We start from the raw sequence: 27,892 nt of genomic DNA on the forward strand, positions 1-27,892 counted from the left end.
TAACAACAAAATGAGTTACACAGCTGTAATGTACATTTTGTTTCTTTTAACATAGCTTGCCAAGCTAATCCAGGCGAGGTGTATGAATGTAGAGGGTCTAATCCGTAGGCCCCCCAGGTGTTACGGAATTCCTCCATTATATCACAAAGAAGTGTTACATCTAACTTCACATAAAAGTCACTATACTCGCCTAAGGTGTTCATGTTTAACTCACTCCATACCTGACAAGCATGTTGATAGTCTTAAGGGTCAATATTAGAATCATTTAACTGACTGTAAAATGCCTCAATGTTTGGTAGTGAGGTCTCGTTAAATCTTTCAGGATTATCAATATAATCATAAGGGTACACTCCTTTACGAAGAACCAAATCCATGTGATCAGATGCGACAATCTTTTGAGTTTCAATAAAATGTTCTCTTTGCAAATTAGCTGTCAATTTCTCTAAACTAGAAGCCATGAATCTGAAAGAGTCTACAAACCTTAATTTTATTTTACCCACTTTTTTCGAAAAACTAATAAATTTCTCCGTACTTGTAGCTAAAACATCAATCGCCCCTTTGTCCCTACCTAATTCAGGAATTATGAAATGAGAGTCATATCCACTTAAATTGTGGAACACTATTGGGATAAACTTTGGTAATTTAAAATTAATGTTACAACTGTTGCAAGCAGGGCCTTTGTAAAAACCAGTCAGGTGATCATGATCCCGAACACGCCTGTTGTCTTCTGTAAAACTACAGTCACAAAGGTAACATCTATCCGCACTTTCATGGAATGTCAATTCATCATGTGTAAGATTAATCATTGGAACTACATAACTATACAGTTTTTCCACCTTATTAGCTATATCATAAAGGTTATCTACAAATGACTTAGCAGCATTTTCACCGCGATATACAAGTGGTTGGGTTGTTAACCCGTACTGACGTAAATGATCTTCATCCAAAGTTGATTTAAGCATTAAACAAAAGCTGTTTGGTTCATGAAATTGAATTTTTTTAATTTTACTTTGATCACACTCATCTAAAACTAAAGGAACTAACGATGACTCAAAGTCTGCATATATAACAATTGGTATTCGATATTGTTGAGCCGTTTTGTTGAATTTAATAAAAGCTCTATTAGGGTGAGGTAATTTAACCCTTACTTCGTCCTTACTATTGCAGAGACGTTGGTGGTCAAGTAACCATTCCTTACCCCCCAAATGAAATGGTTTGGCAGCGTAGCAAAAACACCGTTTGCAAATGGTGAGACTCATCTTCCTTTTGGATAACTGTCTTGATAAAAGTGCGTAAAAGTTTTTTATGTAAACATAATGTGAGATTTTACCATTTGTAAGAAGTTAAAGATCTGTTTGGTCTCTACGTTCATGAGATGTAATCTGAATAGGAAACACATTATTAGACTCATCCAATCCATACACATTAACGGATGAATTAAGATTTTGTTTTTCGAATTTCTTGATATCTTTTAAAGACACTGGGTAAGCCAAACCTGTAAAATTATATTTATGAGCCACTTCACTATAATAATGGCTTGGTCTATAGGCATGCCTGTCTTCAACAAACTTTGCTAAAACAGCATACTTAAAACACTCATTGTCCTCATTTTGAACATTTATGCAAGTTCTTGTATTAGCAATCTTTTTGGGCAGTGGGATGAAACTACTACCTCTATCACCATACCCATGTTTATGTACACGTATATCTAAGCTGTCTACGCTTAACAAAGACCACCCAGATCCTCTTCCTTCATGTTCAGATATTTTAACAACAATTTCTTCCAAGCAACTGTCGACTTCAGCCTCCAGATCAGTGGTTACCATGATGGATTTATTTCGTGTTATAAACCCCCGAGGGGACACCTCATTTTGTACATTTGTAAATCTAGTGTCCAAGAGCAAGCCAAATTTGACAAAATTAAGTCTGGTTAGTTCCTGTTGTAGTGTTTTTATGATAAGGGGTTTAGCTTTTAAAATAAAATCTGACAAATCATAATTTGTATTAGAAATTTTAAAATGGTTTACTATGGCTTTAGGAAATACTTGGGCTAATATTTCTACTGATAATTGTTGGTTTGGTGGTGCATACTGTATAACTGTTAGTCTGTTCTGTTGTAAGAAGGAGTCTTCTATCAAATCTTCATATTGCATAGGTGTTGAAGATTCATTAGACATATGTAAGAGTTCATGATGAATATTGAGGAGAAATTCATCCTCAAAAGACTCATGACAATTTTCACATTGATACATTTTTGTAGTTTAAGACACTACTAAGGAAACTAGCTATATTACACACTGCATGGTTGTGTTCATTGGAATGATATCGGTTGCGTGCGTGACTCATATAATTATATAACACAGTGTATAACCCCCCACTCCATTTATTCAATAAGGGGGGGGTTAGACCCCCACCCTTTCCACCAATGGCATAAGTATTTTACGGTGGTGGTGGGGGTCGTGGGCGGGATTTTTTAATAACGCAGGAAGCAGCATTATAGCTTACACATTCGCAATGCCTCCTACAGACCACACGAACCTTACTGGAGTAGAGCCTCGAATCTGGGAGACTGATTTTGATGAAGCACAAAATGAAAGTGATACAGAAATCGACGAGGACTTGCAAGAGATGCTAGAGGAAGAACAACTGGACGAGGATGTGAACAATGAACAAGGTCAACCTACACCGAACAATGAATTTCATTCGGACTACTGTGAAACACCAAAGATTCCAGTTCAAGCAGATGAAGTTGAAAATGGAGAAAATAAACTTTGTCGAGTATTACAGTTTTGTGGTAATGTTCGAAGAAGATTATCCTTTAGTTCAGAGAGTGAATCGGAAAATATGTAGCTTTTTACCATTTTTTAAAAACTCTTCAGTTTAACCTTGACCTAATTGTTGGACACAGTTAATCAAGCTAATAACATTTCTATAACATCATTACATATTACAGCTTAGCAATTTTTAAGTCATGGTAACATAGCAGAGCAACAAATTATTTGTAATGTTAAAAATATAAAATTCTGGTTTATTTATTCCTATTCTTGCTACAAAACGAATGTAGACAAAGTATTATGGCTACTAATAATTTATATATTCATTGGCTATGTCTAATAAAATTCAACACTAATTAAGTATAAATTTGACAACAACTAAAAAGTTGTGTGGTAATTTTCGAAGAAGTTTATCCTTTAGTTCAGAGAGTGAATCAGAAGATATGTAGCTGATTTTATTATTTTTTAAAAACTCTTCAGTTTAACCTTGACCTAATTGTTGGACAAAGTTATTAAGCTAATAAAATGTATACAACTGTATTGATCATAAAAACGATACATCTTTACGTTTTAGTAATTTGCAATATTAAAAATAGATCAGTAGGGGTTTTAATAAGAAAAACCAAACATAGAAACTTCTATCATATTTATTTCCATGCTAAAAAAACGAATGGTGACTGTTGCGTACTAGTTCATCACTTTTCCATATTTTCATTCAAAATTGATTTCAATATATTATAATTTTATTTCTTCTTTGTTCTGAATACAATTTCCTATTTTTCTTTCCCATCCCAATTTCTTGACAGCTGAAAGTTATTTAATTTAATGTTTATTTACATCATATTTTTGATTATTATAAAAAAACATTGCATTTCTATCTTCAGTACAATCACTACATATCATTTTTATTCTCAATTTTATTTTATAACTCACATACAATTTTCATGGGATTTAGGAAAATATTAATCATTTTAATTTCAACTACATTATACAATCCTTATTGTAAACATCATTGTTAAATTCTACAAGAAAGAAAGACATTTTTTAAAAGTGATATTTCAATCATCAAGACATGAATGAACTTGAACTTAAACACCTCAAGAAACTATGAATCCATCAAGACGGTTCCACCAATGAACTTGAATATAATGATTGACATTCTTGGTGAGTTTCATCAATATTAAGTTTTTTTTTTGACAAATTATTTTTCAGAAATTGAACAGTATTGTATATTAAACAGAAAACTAGTCTTGTTACTTTTTTAATAATTATTTATGTAAAATATTTAGCTGACAAATCCCAACATTATCAATTTTGAATTGTTTCACTCCTTTGCCTAATTTAGGCTGGTCCTTCGATTTATTTCCTTTATTATTTTTCTTATTTTCAACTACCTTTCCCCCACAAATTCTTGGTCCAAATCGAGCAGGATTATTTTGTTATCAGCCCTGTGGCCTTATAGTCTATTATCGAAACATCCATCTTACTTCTCATTCCTTCTGTCCCTACGTGTCTGACTGTACGTAACACGCCCATTGCAATATGCCCGGCAACAGATCAACAGATTTCAAGTCTGAAACTTACATACGTCTCACCAACTTGACAAAGGCTAGATTTTCTCATCTTTTAGAGATTATTAACAATTATGACACACCTATTACCAAATCGGACTTAAGAAAATTGACCAATTACCGCAATGAAATTCAAAGAAAATATGACGATTTTCTTTGCAATTTGGAACGTGTGGTTCAAGTTCAGGATGAGGGGAACATTACTGAGGAGCGTTTGGTAGCTGATCAAAACAGTGTATCAGACTTGTTCATAGAGTTGACCTCTTCTATTGATGATATGTTGTCATCTGGCGATGAACAACTTAGCCTTCCTGGTTCGAACGCTGAATTAACTATACAGCATCAGTCATGTTCAGCGCGACTACCAAAACTTGAACTTCCTAAATTTAGTGGGAACTTCGCTGATTGGTCAAACTTCATCAATGTCTTCAATACGACAATTCACAAAAACGACACGTTAAACAAAGTAACTAAGTTTCAATACTTATTAAGTGTTTTGTCATCAGAACCATTGAACCTGATTAAAAACCTTTCACTTACTGAGGCTAACTATGACATTGCCTACGTAATGGTTTTTAAACGTTACCAAAATGACAGACGCTTACGCCTACTTCATCTCAATATTATTCTTGACTTACCAGACATTTCTAGTCGCAATGTTTCTGGAATTCGCACGTTTGTTAACAGCTACAATGAACATATTCAGGCGTTAACTGTAATCGATTGTGACATCAGCAATTCTAACCATCTATTGACGGCTTTGCTACTTCGGAAACTTGATGTGGATTTACGCAAACGTCTTGAAACATTCCGAGACAACAGATAGGCTACAGCTCACACATTGCCCTCTGCAGAAGAAATACTTGAATTTCTAACGTCTGAATGTGATCGGCATGAGGATGCAGTTGCTACCACATCGTGTTTTAAAGAATCACGTATCTCTCATGTTCCGGAAAAACAGGTTAACACACGTAAATTTATAACAAGTCCAATATTCAACTCAAAAACTAAATCTCAACAAGTAACGTTGCTGTGTGCTGGATGTGTTGGCACTGATCATAAAACATACAACTGTGCCAAATTCTTAAAACTATCACCACAAGACAGATTCCAGGCAGTAAAATCACATCACCATTGTATTTCTTGCTTAGGAAATCATAGTTCTCAAACATGTCAGTCTCAGTCAGTTTGTAAACATTGTAGTAAACGTCACAACACCTTATTGCACTTTCCAACTGAAGAACTGACATTCACAAATAAAGCTGGACAATCCAATTCACACAAACGTAATGAACCGTTTCGTCCATCTAATCTTAATACAGATGCAAAAAATCCAATCAACTTACATGTCCGTAATCCTCGAACCACTGTTTCACAAACAGCAATGGTCTTATTGGGAACTTTGTTAATTAACATACGTAGTTCCAGTGGACAGGTTCAAACATTTCGTGCGCTTATTGATACAGGAAGCATGGCGTCTCTTATTTCTGAACGTGCTGTCCATTTACTGAATACTCCTCGAAGTAGATGTTTTACTCAAATTGTAGGCATCAGTCAGCAAAGTACGAAAACAAAGGGGCAAATTACAGCAAACATTGAGACTTTATCGGGAATTACACTACAGCCGAACCATTCATTTGTTATACTTGATAAGCTTACACTGAACATTCCTCGTTGTCCAGTAGCTCCAGAGGTCGTTTCACGCTTGAAACATGAACAATTAGCAGATCCTAATTTTCATCTTCCTAACCGCATTGATGTCATTTTAGGAGCATCCTTGGTAACTCATTTATTCACGGGTCCTGTTACATCACTCGGCAGCACATTGCCATCAATAATTGATACTCCATGTGGTAACATAATTATTGGTACTACTCCATGTACACCTGATACATTGCAATCATGCACATCTCAATCGAGTACTTTAAATATTTGTTTGCATACAACAAGTTTAAATGACATACACGATTCCATTCAAAGATTTTGGCTTTTAGAAGAAATCCCAAACCACAAAAAACAATCCCAAGAAGATATTCATTGTGAAAAGTTATTCGCAGACACTCATACCAGAGACGAACTCGGTAGATACATTGTACGGTTACCATTTAAAGGCTCATCCAAAATGTTAGGTTCGTCCATTGATGCAGCTAAGCAACGTTTAATTGCAATGGAACGTAAGTTTTCGCGTAACGAACGTTTTTCTATGCTGTATAAAGATTTTATGCATGAATACTTATCTCTTGATCATATGTCTCACATAGATGTGTCGTCATTAACTCCGCAACATTATTATTTACCTCATCACGGGGTGTTAAAAGAATCTAGTTCAACAACTAAGCTTCGTATTTGATGCAACAACTAAACTGTATTTGATGCAAGTTGCAAAACTGATTCTGGCCATTCACTCAATGACTTGTTACTGACTGGTCCAGCATTGCAACCTAACATAGCTGACATTCTGACTCAGTTCAGAAGACATCGTATTGTCATGTGCTCAGACATCAAACAAATGTATCGCCAAATTGTGATTCATCCTTCGGATCGTAACTATCAGCTGATTCTATGGCGCGATTCACCAAATAAGCCTATGCAAACATATCAACTTAACACTGTTACATATGGTATGAATTGTTCTCCATATCTAGCTATTAGAACCTTGCACCAGCTAGCTACTGATGAAGGTCACAAGTACCCTCAAGCAGCCTATGCAATAAAACACCATACATATATGGATGATATTATTACTGGCTCAGACACTTTGGAAGAGGCCATACAACTTAAGACTCAACTTACTCAGTTATTGCAATGTGGTCAATTCGAACTTCGCAAGTGGATGTCAAACTCAGAACAGTTGCTTCAAGATCTTCCTGAGTCACATCGCGAAACTCCAAAATTTGTGTCTGAATCCTCCTGTCCTCAATTTACTGTATTAGGTCTCCAATGGTCACCTACGTTGGACGTTTTCACTTACGTTACCACTAATCTAGATTCTAACGCAAATCTTACAAAATGACATGTTCTTAGCGCAATCGCTAAAATCTATGACCCGTGTGGATTCTTAACTCCATGCATCATGATAGCCAAGTGTATTATGCAACAAATCTGGACTCTTGGAATCAGTTGGGACAGCATTTTACCTGATTCTATTATCGATCAGTGGAAACGATTCTCCGATGATACTCAATATTTATCAGACATCACCATACCACGTTCTTTAAATCTGCATTCTTTAAAAAGCATTGAGCTTCATGGTTTTGCGGACGCCTCAGAAACAGGATTTGCTTGTTTAATTTATTTCAGATGTGTTCATCTTGATGATTCAGTCACCATAAACTTTGTTATGGCAAAAGGTCGTGTCGCTCCATTACGTCGCACCACAATACCTCGTTTAGAGTTATGTGCAGCTCATTTGCTGTCAAAGTTGACATCACATTGCACATCATTGTTTCCCAACATGTTTAATACAAACAACATCTTCTTGTGGTCTGATTCCACAATTGTCTTAACCTGGATCAAAACCCCAGCTTACCAACTTAAAACTTTTGTCGCCAATCGAGTTGCCGCGATTCAAGAAACGCACTCCACTGAAGTGTGGCATCACGTTAACACTAATGACAATCCTGCTGACTGTGGTTCTCGTGGTTTACGAGTCAAACAGCTGGTAGAAAATCATATGTGGTGGTCAGGGCCATCATGGCTTTCACGTCCATCAACAGATTGGCCAAAGCAAGAGCATCCAAAAACTGACTTTAATTCTGAAGTTTCGTCCGAATTAAAACCAACACCATTGCCTGTGTTTGTAACTACAGGTATCACTGAATGGCAACCACTCAAATTTTATTCATCGTGGACAAAACTAGTACGTATAATTGCAATTGTTTTACGATTCGAACACAACTGTTTGAATAAACAGAATCGTGTTATAGGTTTCATCACAACTGACGAATTGCGCACAATATCTACATTGAAGATCTTTCACAGAGTCCAATCAGAAGTCTTCGCCACTGAAAAACGGGAACTTCGAGCTAACCACTGTCCTAACAAACTGAAACCACTCCATCCGTTCATGGATGACAATGACATTATTCGTGTCGGAGGGCGTCTTCAGAATTCTGAACTTCCATACCCGTCAAAACATCCGATATTATTACCTAAATCTCACCACATCACAAATATTTACATAGACTACTGGCACATTACCTACTTGCATGCCGGTCCTTTATTCATCCAATCCATCTTATCTCGTTGTGTATGGATCTTAAACGCACGAAACATCATTCGAAAACGGATCCACAACTGTGTCACATGTTTCCGACACAAACCAACAAACACCATTCCATTAATGGCGTCTTTACCGAAACCCAGAGTCACCCCATCTAAGCCATTCTTGCATACTGGAACTGATTTCATGGGACCATTTGATACCAAAATAGCTAACATGAGATTTCTTAAAATTACCAAAACCTATGTCTGTTTGTTCATTTGTATGACTACTAAAGCAGTGCATCTAGAACTTGTAACTGACTTGACAACAGAAGCATTCATCGCAGCGCTCACTAGATTTATTAGTCGTCGAGGAATTTGTTCTCACATCTACTGTGACTGTGGCACCAATTTCAAGGGTGCTGCTAATGAATTAAACCGTATCACACAGCACACCATCGCTTCTTCAGATGCACGTGATAAATTACAAAGCCACTTTGCTCCATCAGACATCAGGTTTCATTTCAATCCTCCTTGTGCCCCTAATTTCGGTGGCCTATGGGAAAGAACAGTTCAAAGCGTTAAACGACACCTAGTTAGAGTTATTGATAAAACCATCCTCACACTTCCTGAAATGATGACATTATTAACGCAGATTGAGGCAATTCTTAACTCAAGACCTCTTACACCTCTCTCGACCGATCCTCAAGAACTAGATGTACTTACTCCAGGACATTTCTTGACAGGTGCACCATTAGTTTCCATCCCTGAACCACGTCTACTCGATGTGTCACCCAATCGACTTTCACGTTGGCAACAAGTGCAACAATTTTCACAACATCTATGGAAACGATGGAGCCTAGAATATTTGCATAATCTCCAGCAACGTCACAAGTGGACAAAATCGACTGAAAACATCAAGATTGGTGATCTAGTTCTCCTGAAAACCTCAACCCTACCATGCCATTGGCCAACCGGCCGTATCAGTGAATTACTTCCTGAGAAAGACAACATTGTCCGTGTGGTAAAAGTCAAGACCACTGATAGAGAATACATTCACCCAGTGTCCCAAGTCTATCCAATGCCAATGAGTGACACCAACTTTGGTTGAACCAGACGTTCAACGGTGGCCGGCGTTGTTGCGTACTAGTTCATCACTTTTCCATATTTTCATTCAAAATTGATTTCAATATATTATAATTTTATTTCTTCTTTGTTCTGAATACAATTTCCTATTTTTCTTTCCCATCCCAATTTCTTGACAGCTGAAAGTTATTTAATTTAATGTTTATTTACATCATATTCTTGATTATTATAAAAAAACATTGCATTTCTATCTTCAGTACAATCACTACATATCATTTTTATTCTCAATTTTATTTTATAACTCACATACAATTTTCATGGGATTTAGGCAAATATTAATCATTTTAATTTCAACTACATTATACAATCCTTATTGTAAACATCATTGTTAAATTCTACAAGAAAGAAAGACATTTTTTAAAAGTGATATTTCAATCATCAAGACATGAATGAACTTGAACTTAAACACCTCAAGAAACTATGAATCCATCAAGACGGTTCCACCAATGAACTTGAATATAATGATTGACATTCTTGGTGAGTTTCATCAATATTAAGTTTTTTTTTTTGACAAATTATTTTTCAGAAATTGAACAATATTGTATATTAAACAGAAAACTAGTCTTGTTACTTTTTTAATAATTATTTATGTAAAATATTTAGCTGACAAATCCCAACATTATCAATTTTGAATTGTTTCACTCCTTTGCCTAATTTAGGCTGGTCCTTCGATTTATTTCCTTTATTATTTTTCTTATTTTCAACTACCTTTCCCCCACAGTGACAAAGTGTAATGGTTGCTAACCATTTATATATTTGTTTTCAATGTCTTGTAAAGTTCAACACTACTTAAGTATAAAATGTACAACTACTATTCAAGTAAACCTGATAACGAAGATTAAATGTAAAGGAATTAACCTTAAAAAGTTAATGCAAATAAATTTTGTGTTTGTTTACCAAGATGCCTTTGAGGATTATGAAAATATATTGAGTTACAACATAAAGTGTTACACTTAATTTATACAGAATGGCAATGAAGATCTTTGCAAAACACGAGATAAACATAATATATCTTTTAAATGTCCTTAGAATAGTTAATTTTACAATATAGAAAAATAATGTTGATGTAATATTGGACAACCTGAACAATCAATATGTTTTCTAAAATAACTTTGTCAAAATATTATACACGAAACTTTGGGAACACATTGTTAGGATATAACAAATTTGATTCTAATGTTTTATGAGTAAATTAGATGGAAATCTCTGATTAAAATAATCTATTTCCAAAATCTCAAGGTCACTCTTTAAATGCAAAAATTGGGAACGCATTTGTTAGGCTATAACAAATGCGTTCCCAATTTTTGCATACTAAAGGAGAATTTAGAGGATAATTAAGATCAATTTGAAACTAAACCAATTTATAATGTTACAGATGCCCATCCCGAAGACCGATCACGAATTATATAGTATCGGTGGGTTGTATTCGGGATGGTCATGCCTCTGGGTAATTTAAGTCGGAACCTGTCATTTCCTTCTCTTAAAATGACTTCACCGATTGGTGTCATCAGTAGAATTTCGAATTTACGGTTTTTGGGTAGCCTATCAATTCTGGTTTTTTTCGCTTGAATTTGTGGTGGACGACAGGGTCGAGCAAAGCCTGACGTTCGTGGTTGGCTACGCAAAATCTTGTCTATCACAACAACACGTGAGGTGCTCGGTGTTGGATCAGATGTACAAGATTTTTCCTGAGCCTGGCTTTTGACGATTATTGATGGTCTTTCAAATGACTGAGGATTGGTAGCGACAGGTTTGCTGCTAATAATTTTAGGTTGAGTGGGTACCATCCTGCTTTTCCCCTTAGTGTGGAGGCTGCACACATTAGCATCGGAAAAGCAGGACTTTTCACAACGCTCACCTTTTTTCACCCCTTTTTGGAAAATATAAGAACATTGTGGCTTGGGCTTAAATGCAGCTCGTCTTTTGGCCATGAGTTTTACCAATTTTTCAGAAGGGTTTGAATAGGAGGGAAGGGATTCTTTTGAGGATTCAGTTTTAGTAAAGAGTTTTCTAACAACGGTGGGTGCAGCAGGGAGGGATTTGGGTGGGGGTTTTGGAATGGTAATTTCAGGAGAATCTATGTCAGGCATTTGGTTCGAGGAGGAATTTAAATTAGGAAGAGTTAGGCTATGTGTTTGAGGTTTTGGAGATGGCTTACGTTTGGGAGTGGATGGCTTTTCTGGAGATTTAATAGGAGATAGCAAGGAGAGAATTATGGGAGAGAGAAGCATGGATAGAGGGGACTTAATTGTTTGATTTTTGGACGATGACGTAGAAGAAGAGGACGAGGACGATGAAGAAGACGAGGAAGATGATGACGAAGAAGAAGAAGAGGAAGACGATGAATCAGACCGTTTCTTCGACGAAGTGTTACCAGAAGAAGATTTCTTCAATCTATCTTCAAACAAAGCAGAAGAAGATCCTGGCTGCGAAAGAGTCTTGGCGGCAAGGGATGATCCAGGCTCTTGGGAAGATTGAGTTGATATTGTAGTTGTTTTCTTTGCATCGTCAGACAAAGCAGAAGAAGAGGATCCCGGCTGCGACAGAGTCTTGGTGGCAAGGGAAGATCCAGGCTCTTGGGAAGATTGAGTAGATATTGTAGTTGTTTTCTTTGCATCGTCAGATAAAGCAGAAGAAGAGGATCCCGGCTGCGACAGAGTCTTGTTGACAAGGGTTTCAAAAGGAGTTGATGATTTCGTCTTCTTAATACCTCCAGTCAACGCCTCCTGAAGTTTAGATCTTTTGATGCCTGCCACTGGCTTCATTGGCTTGGTAGTCTTTCTTAAGCAGGGGTCCATGGCTTTTCTGCAGGCTGGCAACAGAATTATGTTATTAACCAATATGCTCTCTCATTTATACCCACCCTAAGTGGTGGGGGATATAGATAGACAGAGTGGGGGCAGATATGAGTGTGGTAAAGAGGTGGGGGAATAAGTACATCTAAAAGGAGGAGTTGCATGTGGGCAGAGAAACTATTTTAAAGATAAAGTTTCAAATAACCAATAATACAAGTAGGTCAAGGTCATTAGTTATTTAAAAAAACATGCAAAGATTCAAACCACTAACACCAAGTCACAACTACTAAAGCAAATTATCTAGCAAGAAAGACTAAACAGTACATGCATGAAGAACTTTTAGACATATAACATAGGCAAGGGCTTGAAAGGAGCAACTTGGGTTTACCACTGCTGCGTGTTAAGGAAATGCAAATGGTTTTTCCAGTTTGCACGTTTAAGAAGGATTTAAATACAGCTTGGTTTTACCACTGCTGTTAAGGAAGGATAGAAATGCGACTTGGTTTTACCACTGTCGCATGTTCAGGAAACGCAAATGGTTTTTCTAATTTGCAAGTTAAGGAAGTATTTAAATACAGCTTGGTTTTACCACTGCTGTATGTTAAGGAAGGATAGAAATGCGACTTGGTTTTACCACTGTCACATGTTCAGGAAACGCAAATGGTTTTTCCAATTTGCAAGTTAAGGAAGGATTTAAATACAGCTTGGTTTTACCACTGCTGTATGTTAAGGAAGGATAGAAATGCAGCCTGGTTTGACCACTGCTGCAAGTTAAGGAAGGATTTAAATACAGCTTGGTTTTACCACTGCTGTATGTTAAGGAAGGATAGAAATGCGACTTGGTTTTACCACTGTCGCATGTTCAGGAAACGCAAATGGCTTTTCCAATTTGCAAGTTAAGGAAGGATTTAAATACAGCTTGGTTTTACCACTGCTGTATGTTAAGGAAGGATAGAAATGCAGCCTGGTTTGACCACTGCTGCAAGTTAAGGAAGGATTTAAATACAGCTTGGTTTTACCACTGCTGTATGTAAAGGATGGATAGAAATGCAACCTGGTTTGACCACTGTCGCATGTTCAGGAAACGCAAATGGTTAAGGAAGGATAGACAAAGATTCATTCAAACCCTAGATAGACAAGGGTTTGAAAGGAGACGGAACATGATGTGTACCGTGCGAGTACACAAGATGTACAGTGAAGTTTGAAAGAGATTCAACTAGTTTTGTGCGCTCTGGTGGGGGTTGGACTAAGTGGAGGCGTGGTCTACTCAGCCAATCACAGGACAGGTAGCGTAGTGGGGACGGGGCTTGCTGGAGGCGTGGTCTACCCACCCAATCAAAGGATATGAGGTGTAGTGGGGGACTAGCAAGAGCAGCCATTAATTATTAATATTTATTTTGATATTAATATTATTTGAAAGATAGCGGAATAGCCGTTTTAATAATCCAAAACAAGATACGTGATTTTATAATGCTTATGGAGATGCAAATTACAATTTAAAATATATTTTTTGGCTTAAGAATGTTCAATAATACAAGAAACAATATTAGTTCGGTCTCAAGAACGAGATATGAAGTCAATTAAATTATTAACCGAGCTAAGTAAAATAAACACATAACAATCGTAGCATTTTACAAATACTATTAACTAAAATATATTTAGTTGTACATGTATTTTTTAAGGAAAGATTACAAAGAGATAGAAACCATCTGAACTATGCGTAAACTAAGATTTTTCAAATAATTACCTGTAGTAAATCAGGAATACTCCGTGTTTCAAGTAAAGCTGCGTTAGTTAACTCTAGAAGAAAAAAAAACACACTAAGCAATTAAGTATTAGAACCATTTTATATGTTTATTTTGAGAAGAACAAATCATATGTTAAGAAAATAGTATAAAAAACAACCAATTGAATCGAGCTGTATTTTAATAAAGTCAGCAACTGACTATGAGAAGTACCTTGATTAATATTATAATTTAAGAGCGTAACAAAAAGTGAGTCAATTCATGTACGTGAGAAAGCAATTTGAGATAAAAGAACAAAGAATAATTTAATATAAAAATTGTTAAGTAAAATATATAGTTTTCTATTATGATTATTAGAATGTGAAGAAATTTTTACGTATGTCAATAAAGCAATCCTCAATAAAAAACAAAGTATAATTTTAGGCAATCACATTTTACCTTTTTTAACCCAAACAAGTTAATAATTAATGTATTAGAGTCATATTTAGATATCTCGTTTTGTGAAGAACAATTTATACGTTTATACATTGTTAGTTAAGAAAATCGGTAACCATTTTTCAATCTTAAAAATGTTTAGTTATGGTAATTAATATTATCATTAGGACTACAACAAAATATGAGGCGAACTTGAATAAACATACATTTATTTTGACAAGGACAATGTATATTATAAGATATTTTTTTTATCCTAAATCATTTATTTTTTATTATAATATAATGATTTGAGGTAAATGATATAGTTTTTTGTTTGTATATATCACAAGAAAGATTATTTGCGGTATACATAACATCTGTTACAAAATGTGAGACATTAAATACGTATAGTGATTTAGCGATCGTAAATAAATTGTGCGATATTGGAATACCAATTTTCTTAAAAACATAAAACCATTGACTATACACAGAATAGACTTCCCAAGTAATGTAAAAATTTGAAGCAAAAAAGAAACGTAGTGCAATCTGTTAAGTGATAAATCAATCAGCTGTTTGCTATGTACTGCATTAGTTTTAATTAATATTCAACAAAATACACTAGTAAACTCTAGTGAGATGGTCCAGAACTTCATCTATTTTATTGGCCTCAAATTTTTATATCACGTGAGAAGACTAAAAACTCACTGCCAATACCTAAAATATTTCTAATCGAAAGCAGTTTTATTCTGTAGAAAAGTATTATAAAATAGGCGGTAAAAATGGTTGTAACGTATATTGTTGTATTCATACAGCAAAAAATTTTTGAGTAAAGATAAGTGTTTTGTAAGTGCAAATTTACCGAAATATTTGTTTATAGCCTTGTAAAGTTTTCATATAATTAGGATTATATTTGAAAGATATGTTAGTTTCGTTTTTATATTATGAGAAAGGTTGTATTTAAATGATTATACGAAATAGTCGTAGGATCTTTCATACAAATAGTTGAGCTAATTTAAGTAATGATTAAGGAGTGAGGTTCTTATAAATAAATAGTAAAAGCTAATATATATTAGGATACTATATATATATATGTATATGACAAGAAAAATTAATTACCTGTATATTTAGAGAATATTCCACAAATCACAATGGGGCGACGTGTATCACAAACTGGAAACACTTAAACTTAAAATACAACAGGGAAATATAATTAAAACTCCAGAAATTACAAAATGTGACAGGATAAAATTGCTTGACACAAAGCAGTACGCAATACGAATGAAGCGTGTCTAGTTTGCACGACAAACAACAATCTTGATCACAATGCAGAAACAATAATAGGTTTCTTACCTCCTACATAGATAAAATCATCCATTAACAAAAAGCCGTAACACCGCTAAGCGTAATCAGTGACGCTAGAAAAAGTAAAGCAATAACAGTTAATCACATGTCGGTCCCCCGCGAGAACGAGTAGGCCTAGTTATTTATAAGCGCACACATGCGACCACTCACATCTGTTGTCGTTCCGTGAGAGTCATCTCTCGGAAAGTTAAAACGTCTTTGTCTTTGTGCAAACATTTAGAACTTCTGTAAACACTATATAAGTGTTAACAGAGTAAACTACAGATCATTTGACTCTTAGCTACCGTCAGGAAAACATGTCTACACGAAATTCAGCCATTCAAGATCCCAAAATATCTTCAACTACTAATATCTCAAATAATAATATTCAAGAACAAAACACTCAAGAACAAAACGCAGTAGACGTAACTATGTCACCGATACAGAACGCACAAGTATCTAGTACCTCGTACTTTCTCCGCCCAGAGTTCGAAGATTATATGAGACAGCTAGTTGATGGATAGTTAAATGGAACAATACATATTTTTACAATCCAGTACATGGTATATTTGAAACATTAAAGCTGAACATTAAAAAAACACATTCAGACAACCTTGACCTAATAACAATACCAACCAATCTACAACATACATCGCCAGAGTCGCTGCGTAATCCACGCTGCTCTACAATCTCAAAATACTTACCAATTACCTAATTATGACGTCACGGGATTACCCCCGTGTTTGGCTACTACTAAGAAACTATCCAAAATGGAACTGGATTGGCTAACCTGAATTCAAACGAGAAGCTCAAGTATGAAAAGCTGCTGAAGGAGAAAAATGTTTCTCTTTTGGCTCAAAATGTAGAAATGAAACTGAAAGAGATGGAAGGACATCTGCACTACTTTTCCCGAGTGAAGAATATATAACACTATCTGAGCTGGCTGGGTCATCTGTTTTTTTTATTGTTGTCTTTGCACTTGCCTTCTTGTTTTATAATTATTTTTATTTCAATTAGTTTTCTTTCCTTAGCTTCTTTTTTCTTTCTTTTCATCGTCCTTTTTCTTCAAATATCCCTTGTATACACCACCACCAGTTGACGTCTGGATCTCGTCATATATAAAGGTCAATTAATGGACTAATTTCTAGTGTATTTTTTCTGCCTGATTAGTGACTGTTTCTATCATTAATTTATATTTATCACATGTTACGCATGTGTCCTTACTGGGCTGGTGAAAATCTAAATTGTATTCATGGTTGAACACATTGCGATAAAATGACTCTGAAACTGGCTCTTCATTGTTATCAGTGCAACAATCAACATACAAGTTGTACATTATTTTTATATTTAGACTAGCTGTGTACCCGTTCTACGCACGGGGATCTTATAATATTCAGTTGAAACCTTCTTATATAACGAACAGCAGTTGGTTTGCATATTTTAAGATATGCTGGCCAAACTATTATACATAGCTTCATTTTATGTTGTTTTTTGTTGTTCCGGATCGGTATGACAATCAATAAAAGGTTAAATTACCTCTGTGTCTGCCGGTCGATCCTATAACGGTAGGCTTACTTTTATTTTTACTATCTGATCTCGTTTGCATGGCTCAATCACGTCCTGGTTGAAGTTCGTTCGCTACGCTCACTCACCTGTATGTTGGAGCTCGTTCGCTGCGCTCACTTTCCTTCAGGTTAGCTCGTTCGCTACGCTCACTTGCCTTCAGGTTAGCTCGTTCGCTACGCTCACTCGCCTCCAGGTTGCAAATTAGCTGTTGTCATAAATGTAAAAGAAATAATAGTGCTAGTGCTGCACCCTGTTGGTAATCCTTGTAACTTTAATGCTATTGAACATCACAGAACAGAACCAACTTGTTTAATTGAAACAGCTGTTAAGATTCAATAATTTCATTTCTCATAAGGTTAACATGGGCTTCCAGAAATTCCACGTCAAAAATCGACAAAAACTTGATTTTCAAGGGTTTACTGTTAAATATCTAACTGTCTCATATTCGATGAAATACGTCTAAAACCATCTCATATATGTATAGTATTTGGAAAATAAGTTTCAGGCGGGACAGTGCTATAGTTATTGAGGAGTAGTTGTAATAAAGTGCGTATTTTAGCGTTACCAAGAGAATGACAGATAGACAGACAGACAGACAGACAGACAGACAGACAGAAATTGAGATAAGGTTTGATTCGGTTTCTCTGACCTATGAAATGTAAAAATAACCAAAAAGTTCATTATTCTAAGCAATGTACAGACAAAACTCTAATTTTATTTATATAGATTCTCTTGTAAATATTTTTTATTAGGATTATGTGCTCTCGTATAGTGTTATTGATGAGCTGGGAATGACTCAATATGAGCACGTACTTGTTGAACACGATTCTCATCAATTTTATTAGCTGGTGTCTGTTTTCCTCTCAAGTCACTACCAGGTTCGAAACCATCACGTACTTTTTTTAGAGTACGAAAAAGTCTCCCATCTGATATCTTAAATGTATCCAAGAAATACTTTTTACATACATTAACACTGTCATATGGCAACTGAATGTAATATTTTATACTAGTACTACGTGCTCCACGGCTTCCTGTCCGTATTCGGTGTTTTTTGGTGTGTTTTGCTTACACAAGCCAATAATGTAAGCGTTTTGTGCGCTAAATTGCCCAATCTTATAGAAATTTTCAAAAACAATTTTTCTTTGATCATTTGAAGTTTTGTTGTTGCACTTCATTTTACACATACAAGGTGCATTGCTAAATTCTTTTTCTGCTACAATCTTACCTTTCTTGGTAGTATATTGCTTACCACTATTTCTTTTAATTTTCCTCATGTCTTTTTTATTTATGCTCCTTTTCCTTTTTCTAGATTTTTTCAGGACACCAGGGCCACCATCATCATTAGTTGCTTCAACTTCATCAACAGGATCCTCAGGATCTGTAGAATTTTGATCTGAATTTTCTTAAAAGAAACAAATAGAATTAGCCTAGGTAGGCCTACTTACAGGTAAATAAATACTTAGGGAAGGAAATTTTCAATTATATTTTAGGTTTTTAAGTATAAACTACAGAAACCATTTTATGAAAGGTTATTGAATTCTTAGTTCACAGCTAACTCTTAGGACTCTTTTAGGACAGAGCCACTAGGCCTAGGTATAGTCCTGATAACCTACTTTAAGAGGATTTGATCTCATTATGCCTGATTGTCAAGGTAGTAAAAGTGATATACATATAAAAAACACACAAAAATACTTTAAATCCTATTTTTGTCCAAAAGATATAAAGTAAATTAAAATTAATAAGCACAAATATTTTTTTGAGGTTAAGTACAAAATAGCAATAACACTTACCTGATTCATTATTAGAAGGTACATACTCTGAGCCTGAATTCTGCAAAATAGAGGGTTCTGACACATCAGAATCACTTTCCATAACTTTTGTTTTAAATATGAGACAATAAAATTAGCCAGAATACAAAATATAGCACTGTCACAGAAAGTCGACAACCTAAAATGGTAAGACTGTTTATGGAAAAGTGAAGTAAGTCACTATCATGTTACTTACACCACTGTTCCTAGCAGTTTAACAGCTGATTATATTTTGATACTTTTACCTAACCCGCCATGTTAAACTTCCATATCCCAAGCGTGATGTATGTAACTTCGTTACTTCTCGAGTGATGTAAAGTTGGAAAAAACTCACTCGGTGATGTAATGAAACCCATTTAAATAACATTGAGTGCTTAACTTAAAAAATATACCTCTATGGAGCCAACGACGTTCAACGCTAGAAATCAGCTGTGCGCTTGAATTTTACTGTCATGTTTTGAAGAATGTTCTTAACCTAGCTTTTGTTTGTAAATGAACGTTACTGTTAGAAGGTGAGTGAAATGGATAATGAAAAATATTGTTCGTAACCAGGTAAAACCAAGGTGTAACCAGGTATATTGTCGGGTCAGGTAAAATCTTGTACGTTACACGTTACGCAAGAGCGTGTTTACATCACTTCGGTAAATTATGCAACTCGCTTCCGCTCGTTGCACGACATTCACTTGCGTGATGTAAAAACGCTCTTACTACACTTGTAAGGTAAATAGCTATTTTTGTGCTGCCTTCTAGATTATTATATTAAGCTGAATGACTTACACCACTATTCCTTGGATATATATGGATGAAAACTATCATTTTCACTTATTATCTGAAAAATTCAAGTTTGTGACTTACACCATTTTTCCTCTCACAGGCTCATATAATAACAAAATCTCGATTAAGATTTTGTTTAATAATAACATTCTCAAGACTTAATTAATTAATTTATATTTTATATTTCTAATTCAAGCACACCATGATGACAATTAAAGTGAATGGAGGTGTTGTTTCCTCTCATTTTTTGTATGTACACAAAATCTTTTCATCATAGGCTTACTTGTAGCATTGGTATATGCTTCCTCTATAAACTTTGGATTTTCAGGATGGATCTGCCTATAATGTGCATTTAATCCCTAGGACTTATAAAACAAACCAGATAAAGATCATTTAATGATATCTCTCTGCCACTACTCCTGGTGAAAAATATCTCGAGCTATAAAAAATACGCTTATATTCCTATGATGACATCCTTTGGTAAATATATCAACTACTGCATTTTTTCCTCAAACATCATATCATTTATAACCACAAGTGTTGGATCTTTGCCTTCAAAGTCTTCTAAATTAGGAAGCCCCTTCTATGTAGTTTATTTTGGTAGCATTTGTATTACCTGCACCGCCTCCGGTGGTATAATACCAGTATATCTTAACAAATTTTGTATCGCACATTTCTTTTACATGATTGAAACAAAGACTGACTTTCCACTACCCAACGGTCCTGCAACAGTTGCAGAGAAAGGATGTGACCACTTCAAACTCATCATTAGTGCTGAGACCAAACACTTTCCTTAAATCTAAAGTATAATTTTGGTTAAGGCACATGTAAATCAATACAACTGATTGCATATGTTATAATGTTACTATGTAATGCTTACAAAAACTATCAAAATGTATAAAGGTTATTTAAGCATACGTCTAATACATTCTTGCTTTACATTAGAATATTCAAAAACTCCAATGGTGTGTATCTGCTACCTCCCCGGGCTGCGTGCTTCACCAAGCGAAGACGGTCACCAAACCCGTTGTTGTAGGGATCGATATCTGTATTGCTCAGCGCAGCGTTGAATCGTCTTGGTAGATAGACCCGCAGACAAATCATCTCCGGCTAGAGACTCCAGGGTCACAACGACTGTCTCGCCGTATGGAGATTTTACTCCCTCAAACATGGTGATTAAAAAGGTACTTCCATCAACAAGTCGCCAACTCTGGTGTAGGTGGGGTTATTGGACTTGAAGAAGTCGAGTGCGTCTCTGAGATCCATCGGCGCGGCTGATAACATCAATGGAGTGGAAAGCATCGACTCTATAGGCCTAAGTGTATAGGCCTAAAAAAGACCTGCTACTGCTCAAGGTTCTGTGGAATGCCAGTGTCCACCTTGTCGAAGTCTGATCTAATCTGACTGGTGGACTATCCTTACTTTATGGGCATCGATTAAGGATTGAATGAACAATCCTACTCATACTTGGTTTTCAATTTGTTAAAATTATAAAGGATACTCAACTGGTCATCTTCACGTATAACCTGGAAGCAGATATTCTTATTGCAGCTGAAAAATGAAAATCCTGGAATACTGGTATGCAATAATACAACCTTTAACATAAATTACAACAGTATTCCATTTAAATGACAAGTCTTTGAGAATTGGAATCGACCACTTTTAAACCCTTTTACGGGAAAACAGCAAATTTACGCAAAAATAAAACCCCATTATGAAATTTTACTTATAATAATCTATTAGTAAAACATAAAAAAGGTAATTTTCTATTAGGTAACTTAAACTGCAGTAGACTGTACTGGTATTTGTCATATTCAATAAGCTCTCATAAAAGAATGATGTAAAATATTATCATTAGTTGATGTAGTGTAAGCCTATGCTAAGTAAAAGATGAATGAAATGTAGTCCCAGTCAACTACCGATGCGAGTTCAACGAAATGTTTCATGTTGATATTTTTCAAATCTCTGTAAGACACAAATTTAATCTTTTTCTTTTTGACCATTTTATGAGTAACTTTATACGTTCTATTTTTTGTTGGTTCTTTTGTTTCCTAATGTCTTTTGAATTTTTTTAAATTTAACTCTTTTTTTCTTTTAGTTGGGCCGATAACCAAATTATTATTCTGATAAACCTTTTTCTTTATCTGGAAATGCTATGTTAAAGTAGTACATAAAGCTGTCCAAAAAAATATCAATTTTTTTGTCTACTGGTGCCTGATAAACTTCCAGCCATGATTCATTTTCGAATAATGATTTGAAAAGGTAAATATTTTCCTGATCAAAATTTCTTTAAAACAACATAATTTTCAAACATTGGCCACTATAACATGGTTACAATTCCATCAACATACATTAAATTACTGTATCTCAAGGTAGTTCACGAATTTCTCGTTCTTCTTCGATCACATTGCCTATACCTCATCATGTGACCACCGTTATGACAGGGCTTTTGTATTTACCGCTTGCCGTCTTTAGAACAGCCTACCCCTACACATTAAATCCCTTGTAGTCGGGTAGATATAGGCACTTGAGACAGAAAAAATTCCAACAAATGGTTTTTCAACGGTTTTTGGTTGTAATAGATGTAGAAAGTACTAGGAAAAAAGTCTACCAAAATCGGACAACCGGAACTCGGGTTTTTCCAAGATGGACGCCGTGAGGCTCTCAAATCTACAAGATGGCAAATTCGTTTATTCGTTGTTTAGGATTGGCCGATTCAAGGGAAACAAAATACTGCCCTTTTGGAGTTCCCAGATCCCGCCCTGAATCAGGGTAATCAAAACAACCAGTGCGAGTGCCCATGATGCAGTTCGACCAAGCGACACCAGACGCCAAGATGCACGCCTTCAAATCCTAACCTCTTTCTTTGTGTTTGTCAGTTAACACTCTACTCAGTTCAGTTTGTCATTTTGCGTCGTTTGTTACTCGCATTGTTGCAATATCAGAGTTTTAGTCATAAAGTATTTCCAATCAAGTGAAATACGTATTTCAATATTCAATTGTTTTTGTCTATAGTTAATTCTATAGTGCCTGTACGATTTTAGAAAATTAATTTAAGAAGACTAACTGCAACAAAAGTGCTTGTGAGCCAACGAAACATAACCAAAGGTGAGTTTCAACAAATCTTTACATTCTCTTAATAATATTATTTTCCATCCTTACGATGAACCGTTCCCGTTCGTGTGTGAATGTAAATCATGACAAAAATTTAAAATCTGATGTAAAATATTTCGGGAGCCTGATTTCAAAAGTAAAAAAAATCATTGACAAAATTTTGATGAATCTTTGATAATTTAATTTCAAGATTTAGAATGACATCTATATTGATCCTTCTGACACTGCCATTTTCGTTTTTTGCAGTAAAATGGTCATAGATTTGTAAGTCGTCAGCGTACATGTGGTGTTTACAGTTGGTTAAGGTCGAGTTTATGACAGGATTTCTTTATCTACACACCACGAACACCAATGGCTAAATATCGTATCGTTGTGGAAATGGTGTTCCGGTCCCCCACAACCCGGTGACGTCAATGCCGGGTGCCTAAGTAATCCACATTCGGTAACCAGACGCGTATCCTCTAATCCAGAGGTTCCCAAACTGTGGTACGCGTACCCCCTGGTGGTACGCGAGTAGGACTATGCCAGTTTGCGCGATCTAGTGGCGAGGAAAATTTCGGGTTGCGAGGGAAGTTTTGTGTTGTGCGCCCAGCGGCTACATCACTGACGCTCGCTATTTCGTCTATCGTCTGGCGTCTGCTCATTCATTACACCAGTGCGCAGTACTTGTGTTTACAAAGTGTTTGTCATGAGTCGCATTATTCGTATAATTTAATAAATTAATTATTTCATAGGCAGTTTGAGTTATATGTGAGTTTTTTTTATCATAATGGATAAGTGGTTAAGTCAATCTTCAAGCGTTCGGAAAAAGCAAAGAGTTTCATCGCCACTTGAAGAAGGTAATTTTACTCCTGTACCTAGTACATCTTCATAAAAAGAGCAAAGTTCTACTATGTGTTCTGCGACACCATTAGTTCAAAAAACTTGCTCTCAATCAAAAAGGCGTAAATATATCAGCTACTTGTCTTATGGATTTACTTATAATGAGGCACATGACAATGAAGTTAGGCCACAATGCGTAATATGTTTAGAAACACTTTCTCACCACTCAATGAAACCATCTCTTTTAAAGCGTCATTTCCTAACAAAACATGAAAGTTACAAAGATAAACCTTTGGATTTTTTCAAACGTAAGGAAGCTTCATTAAAAGGCAGTAATACAAATATAAATTCTTTTACCAGTTTGAATATAAAAGCGGTTGAAGCTTCCTATAAAGTTAGTCTTAGAATCGCTAAAGAGGGCAAACCACATACCATTGGGGAAACATTATAGTCTGATTTTTACCAGAGTGCGGCTGGAGCTCAGCCCTACCTGCGAGGGACCCGACTCACGCACGCACACTCACCACCGTCCTAATTGCCTGAAAGCCCCGATCCCCTATTCACTAAGTAGAAATATAACATCTGTTGTATGATACCTCAAAATTGCAATTCATTTGATGTTAGATATATTAAAATGGTTAGTATTAATACATTTGTTGTTTAATTCAATGAAAAATGAGTCCAAACACGAAATGATTATGACAAGTAGCTAGCTAATAAAAACGTGTTAAAAATATTCGTAGCTCTTACACTTTGTAAGCAAAATATATATTGTTTGGTATCATTTTACTAAGAATTTTGAGCTGAAGTCAAAAGCGTTACCAGATTTTATAACAAACGTAAAATTTAAAAAAATAATAGTTTAATTTCCGTGAGCCACCGATGACTCTAGTGGCAGGACAATGGTCGGTCCCATTGCCGTCCTAATCCCTTGCGTTTGTGTGTGTGAGGCCTGCGTGTGTGTGAGTAGGGTCGACCCTTCAGCCAGCCGCTTTCCGTCAACAATCACACTATAATACTACCAGCAACTAAAGACATTGTGTCAACCATGTTAGGAGAAAAAGAGGCGAAACAGATTGATTCACTTTCGCTTTCTAACAATACAGTTTCAAGAAGAATAAGTGACATGGCTGCTAATGTAAAGGAAACACTACTCATTAAAATTTAAAAAAGTAATTATTTTGCTATTCAAATTGATGAAACAACTGACGTAACTAACATGGCTCAGCTAATGTGTTATGTTAGGTACGAAGATGGAAATACTGTCGGAGAAGACATGTTATTTTGCGAAAATTTGCCTTCACACACAACTGCAGACGAGATATTTGGAAAATTAGACAGATTTATCCGAGAAAACGAGCTGAACTGGGAAAAATGTGTAGGAATTTGCACAGATGGGGCAAATGCAATGGCTGGAGTTCATAAGGGAGTTGTTACTCAAGTGCAGCAAGTAAGCCCAAAAGCCAAATTTATTCATTGTAGTCTTCACCGAGAAGCCTTGGTTACAAAGAGTTGTCCAGTGGAACTGAAAACTGTATTAAATGAAGCAGTAAAGACTGTAAATTTCACCAAAGCCAGAGCACTGAACTCACGCCTTTTCCATAACTTGTGTGATGAAATGGATAGCATTCACAAACAATTACTTCTGCACACAGAAGTAAGGTGGTTGTCAAGAGGAAGAGTTATTTCTCGAGTTTTTGAACTTCGACATGAAATATTAATTTTTCTATCTGACACAGACTTTCAGTATCGGGACCGTTTTTCAGATGAATTGTGATTGGCGTATTTGGCAGACATATTCAGTATGTTAAATGATGTTAACAGGGAATTACAAGGAAGCTATAACACCCCATTCCAAGTTATGGACAAAATCAATAGTGTAAAACTAAAACTAAGCTTTGCAGAAGGGGAAGCAAAGAAAAATAAAGTGTCATTGTTCCCATCTCTAGAATCTTTTGTTAAAGAAAACGAACTTCTCCTGAATCAAACAATTTTGAATGATATATCAGATCATTGCAGCTCCCTCCGAGCTAGCTTTACAAAATACTTTCAAGAAGACCTGAGTTCGTACTCATGGATAAAAAACCCTTTTGCTGATATTGAGAAAATTGTTCAAGACAGCTTTTCTCTGAAACTCAAAGAGGAGCTTTTTGAGTTAAACTGTGATTCGGACCTAAAAGAAGTATTTAACAAAACTACGCTTATTGATTTTTGGATCCAACGACGCTCAGAGTACGGTGAAATTGCTGACAAAGCAGTTGAGTTTCTACTCCCGTTCCGAACTTCCTATCTATGTGAGGCGGGATTTTCGCATCTGTTGTATATCAAAAATAAATACAGAAACCGAATGCATACAGTGGAATGTGATCTCAGACTCAAGTTAAGCCCAATTATGCCAGACATCAGCAGTTTAAGTCGTTCCATTCAAGCTCATCCTTCACATTGAATAACTGATTACTTTCGTGTGACAGATTTATCGTGTGACATTCACAATTCTGAATTTTGTATTTTGTAATTTGATTATAATTAAATAAATGTATTAATGTAGTTTCTTGCATTTTATCATTCCAACCTACTAAGTTTCAACATCAATAACTAAAACAAAAGTAACTAGGTGGCGTTCGCAGAGGCATCCACAAAATTGAGCGGAGTCATCAAGGGTTCATATTATATTGTTTTTGTCATACTGCAGTAAAATCGGTCGTTTTTAATACCTGCGTTGCGGGTCTAATGTAGCATTTTTACTCTTAAGGGAGTAAAAATAGTTTTTAGCCTCTATGGAGTAAAAATCAGCTGTTGTCAACTCAGTTGTAAATTTCTATTATAAACGACTGCATGTATCGAAATATGTATCGATTCGTGCTTCGTAATCATTTTAACCCACAGTCTACAGTCTCTTCACATAGCATTTTAGCATTGCAGATACATCAATCCATTCCCTCACTCAACACTTCTCACCTTTACTACTTCCTTCACCACCCCCTACGTCGTGGACCTGTTTCCCTCTCTTCCCATAGCCTTTTAGGATTACAGATACATTAATGCAATTGCCAAAGACAGTTCCCACACTCAGCACTGCCAGCCTTTACTACTTCCTTCACCATTTCCTACGTCGTGGGGCCTGTTTCCTTCCCTTCTCATGGCATTTTAGGATTGAAGATACATTAATCTAACTGCCACAGACGGTTCTCACACTATGGCCATACTTTACTACTTCCTACATCGTGGACCTGTTTCCATCACTTCCCATACCATTTTAGTATTTTAGATACGTTAATCTAATTGCCACAAACATTGCCCACACTCCGCACTGCTAGCCTTTACAACTTTTTTTCATTATTTTCTATGTCGTGGGCATGCTTTCATCCCTTATCATAGCATTTCAGCATTGCAGATACATTAATCCAACTGCTACAAACGGTTTCCAGTTCCCACACTCCACACTGCTCACCTTACTATTTCCTTCACCTCTTCTTACGTCGCGGACCTGTTTCCCTCCCTTTCCCTAGAATTTTAAGATTGTAGATACCTTAATATAATCGTCATAAACAGTTCTTACACTCCAGACAGCTCGCCTTTACTACTTCCTTCACCACTTCCTACGTCACGGACCTGTTTCCCTCCCTTTCTACAGCATTTTAGGATTGCAGATACCTTAATCTAATCGTCATAAACAGTTCCCACACTCCGGACAACTCGCCTTTACTACTTCCTTCACCACTTCCTACGTCTCGGACCTGTTTCCCTCCCTTTCCTTAGCATTATTGGATTGCAAATACCTTAATCTGTTGGTCATAAACAGATCCCACACTCCTAACA

The 27,892-nt window shown here is 35.8% G+C and overlaps 2 protein-coding genes across 2 annotated transcripts; one reads left to right on the forward strand and one right to left on the reverse strand.

Annotated features, from left to right (window-relative positions):
• Nucleotides 1-2,514: 2,514 nt before the first annotated feature.
• Nucleotides 2,515-9,659, forward strand: LOC128982032 (uncharacterized). Its single transcript, XM_054401071.1, has 3 exons — nt 2,515-2,794; nt 6,991-7,278; nt 8,272-9,659. Exons 1-3 carry the CDS (start codon nt 2,515-2,517, stop codon nt 9,657-9,659), a joined length of 1,956 nt encoding a protein of 651 aa, XP_054257046.1.
• A 1,396-nt stretch (nt 9,660-11,055) lies between these two features.
• LOC128982033 (uncharacterized protein DDB_G0271670-like) lies at nt 11,056-21,308 on the reverse strand. Its single transcript, XM_054401072.1, has 4 exons — nt 21,162-21,308; nt 19,346-19,385; nt 18,781-18,933; nt 11,056-12,506 (listed from the first exon to the last, which is right to left on the reverse strand). Exons 1-4 carry the CDS (start codon nt 21,306-21,308, stop codon nt 11,056-11,058), a joined length of 1,791 nt encoding a protein of 596 aa, XP_054257047.1.
• Nucleotides 21,309-27,892: the final 6,584 nt, after the last annotated feature.

The sequence above is a fragment of the Macrosteles quadrilineatus genome, unplaced genomic scaffold (assembly GCF_028750875.1).
Source record: "Macrosteles quadrilineatus isolate MER2022 unplaced genomic scaffold, UCM_ALF_1.0 Scaffold_83__1_contigs__length_474695, whole genome shotgun sequence".
Classification (NCBI taxonomy): domain Eukaryota; kingdom Metazoa; phylum Arthropoda; class Insecta; order Hemiptera; family Cicadellidae; genus Macrosteles; species Macrosteles quadrilineatus.

Bases quoted from the DNA above. Each gene is read 5' to 3' on its own strand.
- LOC128982032 (XM_054401071.1), top strand. From the start codon at position 2,515: ATGCCTCCTACAGACCACACGAACCTTACTGGAGTAGAGCCTCGAATC. The intron at 2,795-6,990 runs GTAATGTTCGAA...CTCCATATCTAG, and splicing joins TCGAGTATTACAGTTTTGTG to CTATTAGAACCTTGCACCAG. The intron at 7,279-8,271 runs GTCTCCAATGGT...ATCGTGTTATAG, and splicing joins TCCTCAATTTACTGTATTAG to GTTTCATCACAACTGACGAA.
- LOC128982033 (XM_054401072.1), bottom strand. From the start codon at position 21,308: ATGTTTGAGGGAGTAAAATCTCCATACGGCGAGACAGTCGTTGTGACC. The intron at 19,386-21,161 runs GTTTGGTGACCG...TCTATTTTGCAG, and splicing joins ATCGATCCCTACAACAACGG to AATTCAGGCTCAGAGTATGT. The intron at 18,934-19,345 runs GTAAGTGTTATT...AAAATTCTACAG, and splicing joins ACCTTCTAATAATGAATCAG to ATCCTGAGGATCCTGTTGAT.